Raw genomic sequence first — 18,519 nt, forward strand, 5'->3', positions numbered from 1 at the left:
GTCCCTGCTGGTCAGCAAGCCGCACTCTGGCACCACAGCCCCAGGGGAACCTTGTACATCATGCTTTCCCAGAGTCAACTGGGAGAGAAAAAGAAGGCAAACGTTAGATAAAATGTTAGTTAGGAACATTGTTGTTTCTTAGGGAGAAACAGATGACTATACATGGTGTTCCATTTCCCCAGAGCTGTGATTTAAATGATGATAAGGTTGACATTTATCTCTAGGCTTAACTATTTGACCTGGTCATAGATGTTGTTACATTTAAAGCTCTCACTGGTTTTATACTAAAACTAGAGGTCTGGTGCACAGATTCATGTACTGGTGGGGTCCCTTGGCCGGGCCAGTGGGGATGGGCCAAAACCAGCTCTTCAACATCCCCCAAGAGGTGCTAGATTGCAAGAGGGCGCAGGCCAAGCCGAGAGACCCCACCGGTGCATAATCGGGGCCAGGGAGGGACCGTGGGAGGGCTCCAGGATGTGTCTGGCCCATCTTGCCCAGACCCCAGCAGCAAACTAACCTAGCGGTCGAAGCATTTGCCTGCTGGTGGTCAGTGCGCATCATAGCAACTGGTCAAACTGTCAGACACTTAGCATATTAGGCTTTTTTTAAAAAAAAATATATTTTATTGATTTTTTACAGAGAGGAAGAGAGAGAGATAGAGAGTTAGAAACATCGATGAGAGAGAAACATCAATCAGCTGCCTCCTGCACACCCCCTACTGGGGATGTGCCCACAACCAAGGTATATGCCCTTGACCAGAATCGAACCTGGGACCCTTCAGTCCGCAGGCCGATGCTCTATCTATTGAGCCAAACCAGTTAGGGCTAAAATGCTAAATAATACCATTGGATATTTTTAAAATATATTTTTATTGATTTCAGAGAGAAAGGGAGAGAGAGAGAGAGAGAGAGAGAGAGATAGAAACATCAATGATGAGAGAGAATCATGGATCTGCTGCCTCCTGCATGCCCCTGCTGGAGATCGAGCCTGCAACCTGGGCATGTGCCCTGATTGGGAATTGAACCGTGACCTCCTGGTTCATAGGCCAATGCTCAATCATTGAGCCACACCGGCTGGGCTAACATTGTATATTTTAATTGCAGAATCAGACCAGTAATTTGAGATGTGTGCCTCACCAATAAAGAAGATGGTATTTCTTTAAGGAAATACAAGTCCAATATTTTCTTCAAAAACATTAATGACTCTATTTCTTACTATTAAATTTTGTATCCATCTGTGCTGATTTGAGAGTGATCTAGATTTTCCTCCAGATCTTAACAATGTTTACCCAACATGATTTAATAATAATCCTTAAGGTTTCTTGAGCCCTTAGTTCTCACATTGAGGAGTGCCCTACTTGAAAAGAATTGCCTTATGTAATCCTTACAGTATCTCTTTGGGAGTCCAGTTGGCATCCCCATTTTACACACTGGAAAACTGTTCTTGAAAAAGGAAATTTTCCTGTCCAACGTCACTCAGTGAGCCAGGGGCAGCCCAGGACTCCTCATTTAGTCTGTCTGATGCCAGAGTCTCCCCTATAACATGAAGCTACATGACATTTATGGGAAAAGCCAGCCTTTTCTTACTGGTTTACTAAGGCATTTTTATTTTACACTAAATTTCTTCAGTTCTGATATTTAGTTATTTTACCACAGTGTTTTAATTGCTATGCCTCTATCTTGTGTTTTAACGTCCACACAGTGTTCCTACCCTCATTTCTCTTTTAAAAATAATTGTGGATACTTTTATATATTTATGTTTCTAGATAAAGCTGGTTACCAGTTTGGCATATTTCCCTTTTCCAAATGTTTTTAATCATTTGGATTTAAATTGCTTTTAATTTAAACATTATTTGAAGAGAAAGTGGAATATTTATAAAAAATGAAATATCCTATTTAGGAACATTATATGTACCTCCTTTTATTCAGGCTTCCATTTATATACTTCAGTAAATTTTTAAAATTTTCTTTGTATGTATCTTGCCATTATCTTGCTATATTTATTCCTAGATATTTTCTTGTTTTGTGTGTGTTCATGTCATCCTTGCACAGGGGCCATGCTAAACTTTTCTGTGTTGTTTCAACTTTAGTATGTATGTCCTGCCGAAGTGGGCACCCTAGATATTTTCTAGTTTGATAACACCATACCTGGGACTTGTTCAAATACATTTCTATCATAAGTGTAGAAGATTGTTATATCTAGCCATCTTACTGAACGGTGTTATTTCTGTATTTTTTATGATATTGGTTCTTCAGATAGACAGTTCACCTGCTAATAATCAAATTTTCATTTCATTATTTAAAACTTCTTTTTTCTTCTTCTTTTTAAAATATGGCCTTTACTTATTTACTTATTTTTATTATAATTTTTAAAAAATCCTCACCTGAGGATATTTTTACATTGATTTTTAGAGAGAGTGGAAAAGAAAGGGAAAGACAGAGAGAGAAATGTCAGTGTGAGAGAAACACATTGACTGGTTGCCTCCTGCTGGAGCCCCAACCAGGGCCCTGGCAGGGGAGGAGCCTGCCACCAAGGTACATGCCCTTGACCGGAATTGAACCTGGGACTCTGTTCCGCAGGCCGACGCCAAACCAGCTAGGACTATTTTAAACTTCTTTATCTGTTACTTTGACTAGAGATTCTAGAACAAAGTTGACTATAAACCACGATAGTAGGAACTCTTGTATTTATATTGGTTAGTGTTTCACTTTTAATATTTGCTTTTGGTTTCTAACATAAGGAGTCATCTTATTTTATACAGGTATGCTTTAGGAGAGCTTAGAGTAGTCCTTCATTTCTAAAGAGACCATTGAGGAACAGGTGGTTACCTGGAGTACATTCTGCCAGTTGTTGCCTTGCCCTGCTATGACAGTGGGCCTCCAATGAATGGCAGGGATTTCCTCTTCATGCTTGGGGTTTCCAAACTGTTTCCATTATATTTGTTGTGTTTTTGCTCTCAACTCCACTACAGTTTATTTTTATGACCTTAAGTACTTAGGGTTTAGCCTTGCCTCACATTAGATTAGCTTCTTTGTTGTCGTTTAGTGAGTGGAAGTTATTATGCTCAGAAGCCTTAAGAGCTTTGCTGGCATTGCTCTCAGACACTTGTCTTCCACAGAGGTAGGAACGAAGGGACTGCAGTGGAGCTTGTGCGGCGCCTGTGGGTATCTCTCCCACCGCACACCCTGCCATCTTCCTTCTGTAAAGCTGGGTGGGCCTTACTAGGGCCTAATTCAGGCTGCAGTTTGGTAATTAATGAGCTACTGCACCCATGGAAGTGACATCATGAAGCCATTCTGTTTTCATTCTTGTTATACACAGCCTTTAGGGTTCCATTACTTCTTTTTTTTTTAAGTTTTAGTTTGTTTGTTTCTTTTTTTGCGCGGAGGGGCGGGGGGGGGGGGAGTTCCATTACTTTTATTTCATTTTTTTTTCCACTTAAATTTTTATCCTTTGCTATATGTCTCTCTGGTTTTCAATATCTGGACGTATTTAATCATAACATTGAGGTTGATTAAGCTGATAGGTTGGCCACTTCTGATCTATAAAAACAGCAAAATCTATGATTCAACTTAATATATTATTGGACAGATAGGTCTTTTCAAGTTTTCATTATTAGTAATAATATTGCAGTAACCATACACTGTTACATACAGCATTTTTCTTCTTTTGAATTTTTCCTTAGGATAAGTTCGTAAGGGAAGGAATGTCAAAGAATGGATATTTTACACGTTGACAGGTCACTTTCTAAAAGGGCTGTACTTATAGATCAGTATACATTACCATGACTGTACTAGTTTTACTCTAACTTTACGATTAGACATTATCATTTAAACTATTACTTTAATAACAATAAAACATTAGCTTGTTACTTGTGCCATTTTATTACAGTTAACAATCATTTATTCAGTGTTCATTGATGAATGGTATGTTTTTTTAGAAGTATGGTCTATCTGCACCCTTAGTCCATTTTATTTTGGTGTCATTTTTTTAAAATAGTCAATTTGAAAGTGGTTTTAATATACTATACATTACCCTATCCTCAGTTCCCTAGATTAAATTCTTCATTTACATACATTTTATTCCTCAGATGACAATCAAAACAAAACACATGATAAAAAAGAGAAGAAGATGGTGGTTCAGAAGCCACATGGTACTGTGGAGTACACTGTAAGTATAAACAGGAAGTATGAATGTTTAATACTACTAGATTTACTTTTTCCCAAATATATTTTTATTTATTTCAGAGAGGAATGGAGAGGGAGGGAGAGATAGAAACATTAATGATGAGAGAGAATCATTGATTGGCTGCCTCCTGCACGCCCTACTGGGGATCTAGCTCACAACTTGGTCATGTGCCCTTGACCGGAATCAAACCCAGGACCCTTCAGTCCGCAGGTCAGTGCTCTATCCACTGAGCCAAACCAGCTAGGGCAAACAATGAAGCTTCTTAAGACCTGTTCTAAGTCATTCTCTTCTCTCCATATTTTCTCCCTGGACAATCTCATGTAAACCTGTGACTTGAATTACCTGTGATTGACAGCCAGTTTTAGGACTCCTTCCCAGACATGCTTTCTGAGTTCTAGAACCATAGATTCAGTTGACTTCTCAACATATCCACTTAGACCTTCATGCTGGGTCTTTTTTTAAAGCACCAGTGGCTCCATCATCCATACCTTTCTATGAGCCAGAACCTTATTCTTGACATTTTCCCATTGCTCTCCATGTTTATTCTTGCTTTTTGTAATCACCCAGCAAGTGTAGGCCAGATCTCTCTTCATTTTATTCTCATAGAATCATGTACCTCTACATAGTTTATCTCAGTTTAACATTATTGGTTCACAAGTGTGACTGTCATTTTAATGTCTATCCTGTGCCTTAATTCATATAGCCACTGGACACTAGGGGATAGACACGAGACCCCTTTTTGGCCACCATTGTGCTGCTGCTGCTGCTTGCAGGGTGCAGACCTCCGTACTGCTGCGTCAGTGGCTGAATAGCGCTGTGCACGTGCTCATTCCTGCGCCTCCACGTTACGTGGCGTATACTCATCGCTCTCCCTGCACCATGAGCTCCTGGAAGCCAGGAGCTGTTTCTGTTTATCCTAGGCCTGGCGTAATGTGGGCCACTGAATTATAGATCTGTCTTAATTCACATGGAAATAGCATTGTTGAGGAGTGTGCTGACTTCTAAGAAGAAATTAAGTGCTATTGCCATTGCCTGGTTGTATTTCCATCATGTTTACTTCGTTTCCGCCAATTATTTGTGTGCATGCCAGGCTCGATACAAGGCAAGCAGCAGGACCAGACCCCTCCCTGGTGGTTCTTCGGGAGGGGTACATCTTCTCCAAGCTTCCCCAGAGTCACCGAGAACAGCCCTGGCACACGTTTCTTGCTCAGTGCTCTGTGAACATCTCTAAACATCTTTCTGTGGTTTACAGTCTTAGTCCTTCCCAGGAAGGATTTGGGGTGATTATATAGCTCACATTACCACTGTGTTTACCATATGTCATTGATCCCACAACACCTAGCACAGTGCTCAAGGAGTGCTGGAGTATTTGTCATTAATAACAATTGTCTAAAGCCGTCTGTGCATCCACAGGCCCCTCCAAAACAATGATAAATGTTGTTTGCTAGGAGATGCTTCACATAGCATCACTGAACAATGCAGCGAGAGTCCAGATAAACTCCGAATTAATTCATATCAACAGGCGGTCGAATTAGTAATGCAGAAATGCCTACCTGTTTGGTTTATGTTATGGATATTAGTTTTACTTGGCAAGTTATTTTGTGTACTTTAGTGGAAATAAAAAGCCATTCATAACTTTGTATTTAGAGAACCATGCTCGTTCTTACTAGATTGCTTGTATTGCTCTCGAGCTGTAGATATTCAAGCATTCTGGTAAGGTTCAAATATTTAATGATAATCAGAATCCCTCTGAGGATCTGTGACTTGGTTCTCTATGTATGTTTTATCCCTGTTAACAATCTTTAACTCTAGATTGTTAAAGTCTCTCCTTTCCTTAACTCCCTATACACAGTATCTTCTACAAGTTTTTTCATAAAAATATGAAGTGCTGTCAAGCAGAAATTATGATTATCTCTATTTGGTGGATGAAGAACCTGACACCCAGAGAGGTTAAGCAAAGACCCAAGGTCACACAGCTAGCCCGTGGAAGATCTGGAATTCAGGGCCACCAGTTTGGGCTGTTGTCTACATCCTCAGACTGTGTCTTGTATTGACTCCAAATTCTTAAAATCCTGGATTTATATGTATAGGGGTGGGCAAAAGTAGGTTTCCAGTTGTAAGACAAATAAATAATACAATTAATAAATAATAATACAAAAATTAACTCTTTCACATACTCACAACTATAAACTACTTTTGTCTACCCTGAATTATAGAAATATCTAATATTGGAAAAATATCTATATTTAATTTTTTTTTCATTTTTAGTACAGGTAATTTTGCTCAGGGTAGACGTTAGAGCATATATTGTTAAGTTTTCAATGATTTAAAAACATGTATTTATATCCTAACTTTTTCTAGGAATGCTTTCAAGTAATTTCAGTGTCACCTGTAACTATGAATTTGATTAGCCTGAGATAGTTTATCTAGTTGGTGGGGTTTTGATGGAGGGCAGTGGTGAGTTTAATTCTTTGCATCCGTTCACAGTCTCCTGCAGCCATATCAAATCTCCACCTAACGCAAGGCTCACCTGGTAGAGACAGCTCTATGTACAGTGCTGTAGGTGGGAACGTCTCCGTGATGGTCCCCAGTGTGACCTCCCACTAACTAGGTCCATCCCATGGTCCTGGAAGGGATACTGAACTGACCAGAGGCAGCGACTTCCTTTTCTTGTGCGGGGTTTTTTTTACTGTGAGGTTTCACATCTTATCACTGCCCTCTTTATTCCTGTTCTGTCTGTGTTAGAGAGAAAAGAACAACATCTATCACAGTTTATAGATTTATAGATTAACACTAATCGGTCATTTTTAATGACAGTGAACAATTATTGATAGCTAACCTAGATTTCTTTCAGCTTTTGACTGTATTCATGCGTCAAATGTCTGAGTACCTTTTACGTGTCAGGCACTGTGGGGGGAAATGGCCATTAACAGGCCACCATGCAGTAGCCTGGTGGGTTTGTGGGTTTGATTCTAGTCAAGGGCACATACCTCAGTTGTAGGTTCAATCCCCAGCCCCAGCGGGGGCACATGTGGAGGCAACCAACCAATGTGTCTCTTTCACATCGATGTTTCTCTCTCTGTGTCTCTCCCCCTCCCTTCCACTCTCTCTAAAATTCAATGGAAAAATAACCTTGGGTGAGGATTAACAACAATAAATAAATAAATGAATAAATAAATAAAGAATTGAGAATGTATTTATTCTTTTTCATAATATGTCTAGATGTATTTATTAATTTTTATTCATTCTTATCACCAACAGATTATTGTCTATCAAAAGGAAGTTTTTTGTTCTGTTTTGCTGTATGTATTGAATCTTGTCTGTTGGATTATTCTAGGCTGGAAGCCAGGACACCCTAAACTCCATAGCACTGAAATTTAACATCACTCCCAATAAACTAGTGGAAATGAATAAACTTTTCACACATACTATTGTTCCAGGCCAGGTAATGATTTTCTTGTTGCATATTACTTTCAAAATTTTACATTTATCTGTTATTGCCATTTTTAACGCCTCACTGTTAGTGTCATAGGGTTATCACCAGTGATCATGTGCATTGGGTTGAGTCCTTCCTTTAGGTAGGTCCGAGAATTCTGAAAGCAGTAATTAGGAACTGTTCAGAGACGAATGCTTTGCAAATAATTAACACAGTTTCCTTAACTATTACTAGTTTATGTTATAGATTTTTCCCCCCTAGGGCATTAAAAAAAGTTTTTCCTATAGACTATCACACAGATATTCTTAGAATGTTTAACTTAGAATTGCAAGTTTTAGTTTCGTCCACTCATTGGAACCTCCAGTTGGCCAGAAGCATGCAGCTGGTATCTGAAGTGTGTGTGTGAGAGGAGGGGGTGCAGTCTTGTAGGGCTGAACCTGTAACCTGTGGAATCTGATGCTATTTCTGGGTAGATAGTGTCAGAATTGAGTTGAATTCTTGGAACTCTGATGGTGTCTGAAAATTATTAGTGGGGGACCCCTGCCCTCCACATTGGAATTGGGTCCAGGAACCCTTTCCCTTGTATAACTGACCTATAGGAGAGACCCTCAGGGCATATATTTACTAATTCAAGGTTAGAATTTACTAGAGCACAGTAAAAAACTCAGGCTGATTCACTATTCTTTTACTCTGTCATAAACAGATAGTTTATTGGTACTTGATTAAGGTCCAGTAGGCAACAAGAGGTGTAAGGACTATTGAAATATGCCTACTGTAAGGATGACAATACCAGGAATAGGCACTCAGTTTGTTCTTTTTTGCCTTGTAGTAGCTATTTGACTTGGGCAAGCCACTTTCTTCTTTGGACTTCAGTTTTCTAGTCTCTGAAGTTAGGGGTTGGGCTGCATTGTCTTACGTGTCCTCCAGCCGTTGTTATCCTGTCCAGCACTCTTCTAACTAAACAGTTTGGTGTGGTTAGTTGTTCCAGGATTTGGCTGTCCTCTTGGTTTTGCCAGCAAAGATAAGGAATTGAGAAGCATTGATTGAGGGGCTTTCAAAAACTGTAGATGATATTTTGCTTTCAAAGATTTTTATGTAAACTGTCTTGGAGCTTGGAGGGGTAGGCATCCCTCTCGTCTCAGTAAATCTGATTAATCAAAACTGGTTTTATCTGCTCTGGTTTCAGAAAATTTGAGACTCACCTGTCTAGAGACTCAGTTGATGGTCACCTTGAGGTAGGAAAGGGAACTGGCATGGCTGGGTGAGTGACCCACCACACGTCAGAGGTGATTTTCAGAGGAGGTTACGTGGGAGCTTATTGAACTAAAACCTCACTCTAGACTTTCTGATGTTTCATAGCCAACTCTATTGCTTACCTGTCCATTTTGGAGCCCAGATTTTCAGTAGTAATTCCTCCTTATTTTTCCTTGATGTCGATTTTCCCACCTTTATCTTAATGTGTCTTCTGTTGTTGCCTTATTTTATTTTTTCTGGATTGAAGAGAGCTTTAAATAACTAAAGTTAAAACAGAGATATGCCTGGAGGGTTGGGAGAGAGTGAGTAACAATATTGAACAGCTGTTATATTATTAGCCCTGAATTGTGTTTTATAACATTAGAGACCATAATATTAAGATTGTATTTAATGTATACCAAAAGGTGCCGTGTCTCATTAAAAGAGTGTTGAATGACAAGATCATAATAACATTTCGGAACCAGATTTTTATTTTTGTTTCTAGGTAATCGAGACAGTGATGGAAGGGAAAGTATTGAGATTATTGATAATACCGTGTATAGTTTATCATATAAGGACCTCACTACATTATCACTCAGGGCCTGCTTGGAGTTAGCAAACCTGGATTTGTTTTCATCTCTTCCTAACACAGGTGTTATGTTTAGAAGCATACCGTGTACTGCTATGTACTGTGCTCTCCAGGCTTCATTGGACCCACCTGCTTCACATGGCTTGTGCCAAATACTCACCCACCTTGCTCTCCACTTCATGAGCTTCTGTAGTCTGTAGGTGTGTTCGGTACCCTTTGCACTGCACACGTTCGTATTGCTGCATACTGTTTCACGGATTAGTCTGAAGACCTCAAGCTGCTTATGAGTTCGGGGAAAGCCAGCCAGGTCTTAGTTCTGCCCTTCACATGATACTGTGCGGAGAGTAACTGCTCTAAACATTGCCTAGGGTTTGCCTGATTCTTGGTACTCACCTTGGTTTTCTTTTCTAATCTCAGGTTCTTTTTGTGCCAGATACCAACTTTCCCTCTAGTACCTTAAAGTTATCATCGTCCAGTCCTGGTGCTACTGTCTCTCCTTCATCATCAGATGCAGAATATGACAAACTGCCTGTATGTATGCATATTTGTGTATGAACTTATAAATATAGACTATACAGGGTGTCCCCCAAAATGTAAACACACTTTGTATGATTATAAAGTTAGCGTTTATTAACATACAGTTCATTTTCAAAATCAAAAGAATCTGCAGCAATGAATACTTTATTTTGTCAATGTCTGTTTTCAAACTGATGACCGTTCTGGTCCAGGCACTGCTGATAACACGAAGCAACAGAATTGCAAATATCAAGAATCATTTCGTTCGGTATTTGTGCACCTTCAATTTATTGACTGTTGCTGGTTTTGTACCATAAACTTTAATTTTTATGTGTCCCTGTAAAAAAAAGAAAGTCTAGTGGCACTTTAGGATAAATTTTCTTTGTTCAAAGCTTAGACTGGCTTCAGCCATTATTTCAAATCAGTTAAACATGAAAAGGAGTAAAAATGGAGTTAGCAGCCATTAAAGTGTGTATACAGTTTTGGGGGACACCTTACATGTTCCATGTTCTTTTTCTCAAGATTTCAACTTAAATTTTCCCCAGAGGAGCGGAGTTAGGTGTAACTTGTTGTTAATTGAGAGAATGCATTTTATCCAGAAGAAGCCTGTTCACATTTAAAGTCTCAAAGGCAAAACACATGCCTTATTTACATAGGTATGAAGTTAAACTCTCACCAAAACCGGTAGTTTATTTGTACTCCTTTTATTCCTTTTCCTAAAGAAATTGAACCATGACTCAACTGTGAATTCTTTTATTTAGGTTATTTTCTAAGATATTGGATGAGCCATTTTTTATGGGTTCATAGATATGTACTTTTTACACATTTTCCATTTGATTTACATACTTGTTATATATATGTAATATTTTTGAATGACCAAAGACATTTGTCTTATATATGTTTAAGTTAAATAGAAGCAGGTTATTTACAGGGAACTTGTGTGGCTTGATTTATATAAGTAATCTGTTTTGAGAAATTGCTTCTATTTGATGTTGGAAATTTTTGCTTTGTAAAGGATGCTGACTTAGCAAGAAAGGCCATAAAACCCATTGAAAGAGTCTTATCCTCTACGTCTGAAGAAGACGAGCCTGGCGTGGTTAAGTTTTTAAAAATGAATTGTCGCTACTTCACCGATGGAAAGGTATGTGGCAGTGCAGTTGGTTTCCTTTTCGTGGCATCTATGGGAAACTAAGCCAGCTTTTACATTACTGAAGGCAGGCTCCCTTAAATGATCTCACCGCGTTTCAGCATAAGATTTCACACATGCCTGTTCGTTTTCCCCAGTTGAACGCCTGGCATTTTACTTGTTGAGGGAAATGTGATCAGTGCTTCTTTGTGGCCCTGGATTCAGCATTTTATTTTCAGTTCTTGGTCTATGAATTGTTAGGGAGACAGTGTAGTATACATTTAACAACAAATGATGGAATCAGACCCCTTTAATTTAAATTCCAACTCTGCCACCCATTAGCTGTGAGACCATGGGCACGGTGTTTAAATTTCCCGAGCTTCCATTTTCCTCATCTATAAAATAGGAACAGTAATAAAATTTAATTAGTGGGGTATTGCAATTAAAAGGGAAAATTCATGTGAAGAGCTTAGTACTTAACCTGGAAAATGGTGAGTTCTCCGCCCTTCTGCTGGAGATGCTGGTATTAAAATGTCTGCTGTCGTGTGTTTAGTTTTTTGGTTGTTGGGGTTTTTTTACAAAGAGAAAATCCAACTTTCTTCCTCTGAAGAAACGGTTATGTTGATAAAATGGAATTCCTATCCTCATCGTAGAGACGTTATGGCAGGTTTCAAACAACAGGAAAATGGGTATTGATACAGACTTGTAACCTTTTCAGTCAAGAAGAAGTAATGCTTGAGATGCACAGCATTTTGCAAAGATTATTACTGAAGTCATTAAGGGCACAAAATAAATTATTTACCTAAAGGGATTCATCTGTATCCTCCTGTCTTTGGTGGATAATATCCCTGTGGCCATCCAGGTCTATAATATAAACTGACCAAGCTTCAGACAAAAAACTGTTGGTTTTTGCTTTGAATTTCCATAGTTCAGCTATATGCACTTCTGCAAAAATGTTATATTCCCATTTGTGTCAAATTTTCCTGGATGTATGCTTTCTAAACATTTTAGAGAGAAATACTAGGACCGTTCTTTGGCACCATGACTCAGAGACAGCTGCTCCCTTAGCATAGTACCATACACTTGTTGGACACATGGTGAATACGTGCTGAGTGAATTGTAAAGCACCCGGTTCTCCATCGGGAATGCATCTGGGACAGCCCCTCTCATTTTACAGACAGGAATTGGGGAACCTGAGACTTACGTGTGTAACCCAAGATCCCAGCACAATTTTACTACTGTAGCAGCTGCACCAGAACCAGGCTCGGTTGATTGCCACAGATTTTCTCTGCCTCACCCCACAGTACCCAACACTGCATTTCTCCAGCCCTCTTAAAGGGGACAGGATTGTCATGTAGGAGTCTGTGGTTCACCAAAGTCAACAGAATGACAGCATGAGTTCATTAAAGCTCTGTGACGGTTGTATTTCTGCCTGTAGTGATTCTGTCCTGTTCATTTGTCCTGCAGGGTGTGGTCGGAGGTGTCATGATTGTCACTCCTAACAACATCATGTTTGATCCTCACAAGTCCGACCCCCTGGTCATTGAAAATGGGTGTGAGGAGTATGGCCTCATTTGCCCCATGGAAGAGGTGGTTTCCATTGCCCTCTACAATGACATTTCCCACATGAAGATCAAAGATGCCTTGCCATCGTAAGAGACATTTCTTGTTTATCAGGAAAAAAGGGGGGGAGCAGGGGTTCTTGGGAGAATTAAATGCAATTAAAAGGTGAGAGCATTGGCAGGAGCAAGAGATTGTGTGGAGGTGAATTTGAAGGTAGATATTTGTGCACTAATAATAGAAAGGGAAGGTACATAAAGATTTCTCTCCTTGTGAGATTGTGTTTGATGATCCAGGATACAGGGCTAATGTCATAGCTGGGAAGAGAGAAGAATTAAGAATTGACTACTAATATGTTGAAATTATTTCTGCGTTGTACACTATATAAAGACATTTCAGTCTAATGAACAATGAGCAAAATAGGTTGTATGAGTGGAATCAGTGTGAAATGAACTTAGTATTATTGGCTCAGAATTCCATCACTTGTTTAAACGTTTAAAATAGCTTAAAATTTTATTATTACTAAAAATTGCATGGTAAAACAACTATAAATTAGCTGCAGTGTGCAAATAGTTTTTAAGTGTGTGTGTGTGTGTGTGTGTGTGTGTGTGTGTGTGTGTAAAATCTCTCCATCCTCACCTTTAGGGATTTGTATTTTTTGTGTAGGACATTTGGCAACTCCAGCTGCCACAGAAAAATAGGAAGGGAACAACTGAAAGGATTATTGATCATCATTAGATTCCTGGCTGAGTCTAGAAAACATTAATCAAAAGCAGATTTGGTTGACACAACTAGTACTTTGCCCCAGCAGTGCTTGGCAGCTGCAGTGCAAAAAAACAAAAACAAAAAAAAACCCCAGATGACTAAATTAATCTCAGCTTGGAATAGGTAGAAGAACAAGAAGGGAGGGGTAGACAATAAAGGTAGTACAGGAGGCTGATTAGAGTGCAGTCAAACGTATTCTTTCTGGGGGTCAAGCTAGGTAAATAAGGAAGCGATGAGAAAGGGGTTTGGATGATAATGGAAGAAAGTTTTGCTTATACACCAAGAACGTGAAGAGGTGGGTTTCTTTGTTGCAGGCCTTCTTGTAGCGTTTAATATGAAAAATTAAATGTTGGTCCTAATATGGAAAGGATACCATATTACACATTTGTTTGACGCTAGGATTGAAGCATCTTTAACATCTGAATGCTAGTGTTGGGCGGCACATTTCTGTAAATGCAGGTTCCTGTGGAACAGAGACTTTGTCAGTCATTTTTTAGCATGTGGCACTTAGGGACTCAGCGAATGCTTATTGAATTGAACTGAATTATGAATTAAAGAGGCTTTTTAAAGCATTTGTCAGAGTCTAGCAATTATGTAGGCTCTTATTTTCTATTGGAAAAAGCATGGATGTTCCATGCAAGTGATTTATTAAATAACTGGGGAGACAGTCTTATAACTTGAGAACTTAGTGGTTCTTTGTTGTTTTATTGTCATAATTATTTCAAAGCCAGAATAATAAAGTATTACCTGAATATGATCTAGCCTTTTTAGAAAATAAAATGATTTCTGAAATCTGAAAATGTTATTTTTTGAAAGGGTTTGTATATCTCTGTTTTTTAACCCAGCGTAGACACTAAGGTGAGTGAAAACCTACTTGAGACATGTAGGGTTACTCAAGATATTTCCAGTCATGGGTTAACATGTGTGGTTGTGTTTTGTTTTACCAATTATTTTAAATTTTGGAAAACATGTTTAATCAATATTTTTGTATAACTCAAACTGGATAGGAAGGAAAAATAAAATGACTGCAGCCCAGGACAGTGAGTTTCAGCTGATAAACCAATTGCCCATTGCCATAAAATAAGATGATAACGGTTATAAAATGAAAGAGTTGAGAAGTTTAAGCTTAGCTAAGAAATGTGAACTAAGTATTATAAGTAAGAGTTTATTTGGCTTATTTACTCTTCTATAAATTTGTAAGTTGTAAAATGGAACAGGTACTATATGTTCACGTTAATAGTGGAAGCTTCCTCTTGTTCCCTTGGGAACAGAAGGATGTCTGTGTTTGGAAGCGTTAGATCCTAAGCCATGAAACCCAAAATTAGGGTTCACTTTATAGAATGGTTAAATGTTTAGCTACTCAAGGAGCCATTCAGAATTAATGTAGTTGGTTTACTTACTATTTTATAAGAAGGAAAAGTTTTAAATATTTAAGGACATTTAGTCATAGTACTAAAACCTTTCCTCTCCTTCATGAAAATCAGGAGCATTATTTCATCCTTGGAGCCTGGTGGGAGACATCTCCATGCTCATTATTGACTTCCAAAACCCTCCATGTCTTCTAGCAGGATATGCAGCTTCCATGGTTCTTTGTTTTGCCACTTCTTATGTTTCATTTTGAAGTTAATTTTTAAATTTCATTTTCTTATTCTGAAATCATTTAAACATATTTAAGTTGTGGTCTATTTATGTTTTGGTTTTCAGCTGGGTTTTGTTTTGGTTTTTGCTTTTCCTCCATTTTGTTTTTGTTTTGCTTTTAACATTCCATGTGCACCCACCATTTTTCCCTCAACAGTGACCTACCTCAGGATCTTTGTCCTCTGTACAGGCCTGGAGAATGGGAAGACCTGGCTTCGGAAAAGGATATCAACCCCTTTAGTAAGTTTAAATCCCTCAGCAAGGAAAAACGGCCGCACAGTGGAGAGAGAACCATCACTGCAGATTCCAAATCCACAAGGCCTTTGGAGACACCAACAGAACACACACACACGCAGCCCTCAGACGGCTCTGGGTCAGGACAGCTAAAGAACCTGGAATCCTCTGTGGAGGCAGCCGAGGGATCGACCACGGCAACTCAAGTCAGCAAGCAGCCTCCTGACCCTCCTACTGAATTTAAGTCTGTCGCCAAAGAAAATTCCCTTCTAGGAGAAGAAGATGACTTCGTTGACTTGGATGAACTGCCTTCCCAAAATGATAGTGGAATGGACAAAAGAGACACCTTAAAGGAGTGCCTTTCTCTCGACCCAGAGGAGCAAAGGAAGGCTGAGTCACAGGTCATCAGTTCTGCCACGGACGTGCAGGCGCAGTCAGCCCTGAGCTTTTCAAGAACAGAAAGTGATGCTGAACTGAAGGGGGCCCTAGATTTAGAAACCTGTGAAAAACAAGATAAAATGCCCGAGGTGGACAAGCAATCTGGTTCTCCCGAAAGCCAGGTGGAAAACACATTGAACATACATGAAGATCTAGATAAAGTTAAACTCATCGAATACTACCTTAGTAAGAACCAAGAAGGGTCACCTGAGAACTTGCAGAAGGCAGAATTAAGTGATGGCAAAAGGATTGAGCCAGGGGGAATAGACATCACTCTCAGTAGTTCTCTTCCCCAGGCCTGTGAGCCCCCAACAGAGGGCAATAAAGAGCCAGATAAAAACTGGGTGAAGGAGAGAGCACCCCATCCCCTACAGCTGGGCTCTTCTACAGAAGAAAACCTGAGTCAAGAGTCTCTAGGCAACTCTTTGGAATCTACCCAGGACAAAAGCTGCCAGGGCGCACAAATGGATAATAAGTCTGAAATCCAGTTATGGCTGTTAAAGAGAATTCAGGTACCTATTGAAGGTAAGCCACTTCTGTTTACTGTCTTTCTATTCTGTTGTATAGTCGGCCTTTCTTACATAAGCACATGCACAAGTAGTACCATTTGAGAGGAGTGTTTTCTCAACAGAGCATATCTTTACTGATAAATTAATACTTGGGAAAATTAGCAATATATGCTATCTAATTTGGAACTTTAGGGCAGATTTCTATTTCAAAAGTAGTTGTTTGTTTTTTTATCTTTCAAGTAAATTTCCTTCTTGACATTGAATTTCTAAATCTAAAGGAGTTTAAAATATTTTTGAAGATAGTTCTAAACTGTTGCATTATGGCATGACTGGGTCCTCGGTATCATTCTTGTATTTTTGCCTGGCCAGCATGGCTCAGTGCTTGAGCAACCAACTGTGAACCAGGAAGTCACAGTTCGAATCCCATCCAGGGCACATGCCCGGATTGCAGGTTGTGGGCTCAATCTCAATGCAGGAGGCAATCAGTGGTTCTCTCTCATCATTGATGTTTCTATCTCTCTCTCCCTCTCCTATTCTCTGAAATCAATAAAAAAATATATATATTTTTTAAAAAGTATTGTGTCTTGTCACAGTTCTTCACTGATTGGTATTATGTTGGTTTTTATGCTTATTCACAGTACATAGCATCTCATGTGACGTAGACCAAGCTGACACGTCCAAAGCTTTCTCCTTCCGTGCTCAAGAAGCTCCTTTAGTGTTCTGAAAACTTTAATTAGTCCCAATGTGATGATGATGTGTGATGTTTCTGCCATATGTTTTGACTTTCCATCACTATGAGGGGATTAAACACTATTCTTTGTAAGTTGAAAGGTTTTGCTGCCACCAGTGTTGTCAGTATTGAGGAAGATATTTTGCATGTGTGATTCAGATATACTTCCTTCGAAAGAAGAGAAAAGCAAGACTCCACCCATGTTTCTGTGCATTAAAGTGGGGAAACCGATGAGGAAATCCTTTGCCACACACACGGCGGCCATGGTCCAGCAGTACGGCAAGCGAAGGAAGCAGCCCGAGTACTGGTTCGCTGTCCCACGGGAGCGGTGAGTGTGGGCCAGCGTGGAAAACCTGCTGGTCGGTTAGATCCTCGTTGCATCTTGCATTTGGGTTTTTTTTTAAAAAACTTAATTTTAAAATACTTCATTTTATTCTTAAATGAGAGATTTCTCTTGAACATTTTAGAATTTCCAGAAGAATATTATTTGAGTATAGCTTTCTGCTACAGGCCATCATAGAACTGCATGCTGAACCACTTTCATAACTTTCTAAGCAGTGGAATTTTAAATGCAGGAAGAGTTAGCTATTCTCGAGTGCTGGTAATTGGAAGCGTTCTTCCGTTGAGAAGAGAGGAATTCCACGGAGTAGATCCACACCCTATAAGTGCCATAGAGAGGCCTAAGTGTGACTTTTAAAGTGCTCATTATTCTGGGGAACTGAGGATTGCTTTGGCAATACGCCCTTGTGGAGGGCGTATCCATGACTCGGCAGCTGGAGGAATGTGACATGAGATCGCATGGATGGGTCGAGGGAATGCACACCTCGGAGAGATTTGCATTATAAATTGCCAAAGAAGAAATGTTATTGGTTGTGTCACAGTCCAGGATGGCAGGTAGTGGCATAGGAATTCTTCAGCGGTGCATCACTGAACACATTTTTATAATAAAAATAGGGAACATTATTTTTAGAAAAAAACGATTCTCCCTTTGTATATCTGGTAGAATAAAAATGTCTTTATAAAGGCCTTGCAGTTGGTTTTTAAAATTGTTAAACCCACACATATTTCTTTTTCCTAATTATTCATCCAGCCTCATCATCTGGGCAGACATTTTGGCACACACCTGCCAAGAACACATATACTCGGCAGGCTTCCTTGAGCATGAATTGCTCATAAAGCAAAATTAATTTCCAAGCAAGGGTACACTTTCGGGCTGATTAGTACTCAGAATGAGAATTCTCATCAGGAATTGCCTCATTTTAATAAAATATAGTTTAATCTGGAAAATAAATAGGATTAAAATGCTTGGAAAAATTGACAGGATTTTAATTAATGAATTTGTGACTATCTTTTTGCTGTCTTAGACACAAACCCACGTTAACGTGAACATTAAACAATTTGTTTTGTATTTATATAATCTACTCCTCTACCTATGCCTGCAATCCCCACAGTATCTCATTGAAATTTTTAACCAGGGATACTGTGAAGATAAAAAGAAAATGTGTCCTTTGTTGTTATTTTAAAATGTTTCAACAGAAGCAGTGTAAATCTGTGAAG

At 39.2% G+C, this 18,519-nt stretch overlaps 1 protein-coding gene and 1 non-coding gene across 7 annotated transcripts in view; one reads left to right on the top strand and one right to left on the bottom strand.

Annotated features, from left to right (window-relative positions):
• The window catches only part of NCOA7 (nuclear receptor coactivator 7), a 113,220-nt gene that overhangs the window by 67,126 nt on the left and 27,575 nt on the right, over nucleotides 1-18,519 (top strand). For 4 of the 6 annotated variants that reach the window (XM_059700256.1, XM_059700254.1, XM_059700255.1 and 1 more), the window contains 7 exons: nucleotides 4,091-4,170; nucleotides 7,526-7,633; nucleotides 9,864-9,977; nucleotides 10,978-11,103; nucleotides 12,556-12,740; nucleotides 15,209-16,248; nucleotides 17,122-17,290. In XM_059700256.1, coding sequence (XP_059556239.1) covers nucleotides 4,091-4,170; nucleotides 7,526-7,633; nucleotides 9,864-9,977; nucleotides 10,978-11,103; nucleotides 12,556-12,740; nucleotides 15,209-16,248; nucleotides 17,122-17,290 — 1,822 coding nt within the window. The remainder of the gene's footprint in view (nucleotides 1-4,090; nucleotides 4,171-7,525; nucleotides 7,634-9,863; nucleotides 9,978-10,977; nucleotides 11,104-12,555; nucleotides 12,741-15,208; nucleotides 16,249-17,121; nucleotides 17,291-18,519) is intronic. The other 2 variants (XM_059700257.1, XM_059700258.1) reach the window with 2 other exon arrangements.
• Nucleotides 2,007-2,115, bottom strand: LOC132237763 (U6 spliceosomal RNA). Its single transcript, XR_009453603.1, has one exon. It is a non-coding gene; the product is annotated as a U6 spliceosomal RNA (small nuclear RNA).

Source organism: Myotis daubentonii, chromosome 6, assembly GCF_963259705.1.
Source record: "Myotis daubentonii chromosome 6, mMyoDau2.1, whole genome shotgun sequence".
NCBI lineage: Eukaryota > Metazoa > Chordata > Mammalia > Chiroptera > Vespertilionidae > Myotis > Myotis daubentonii.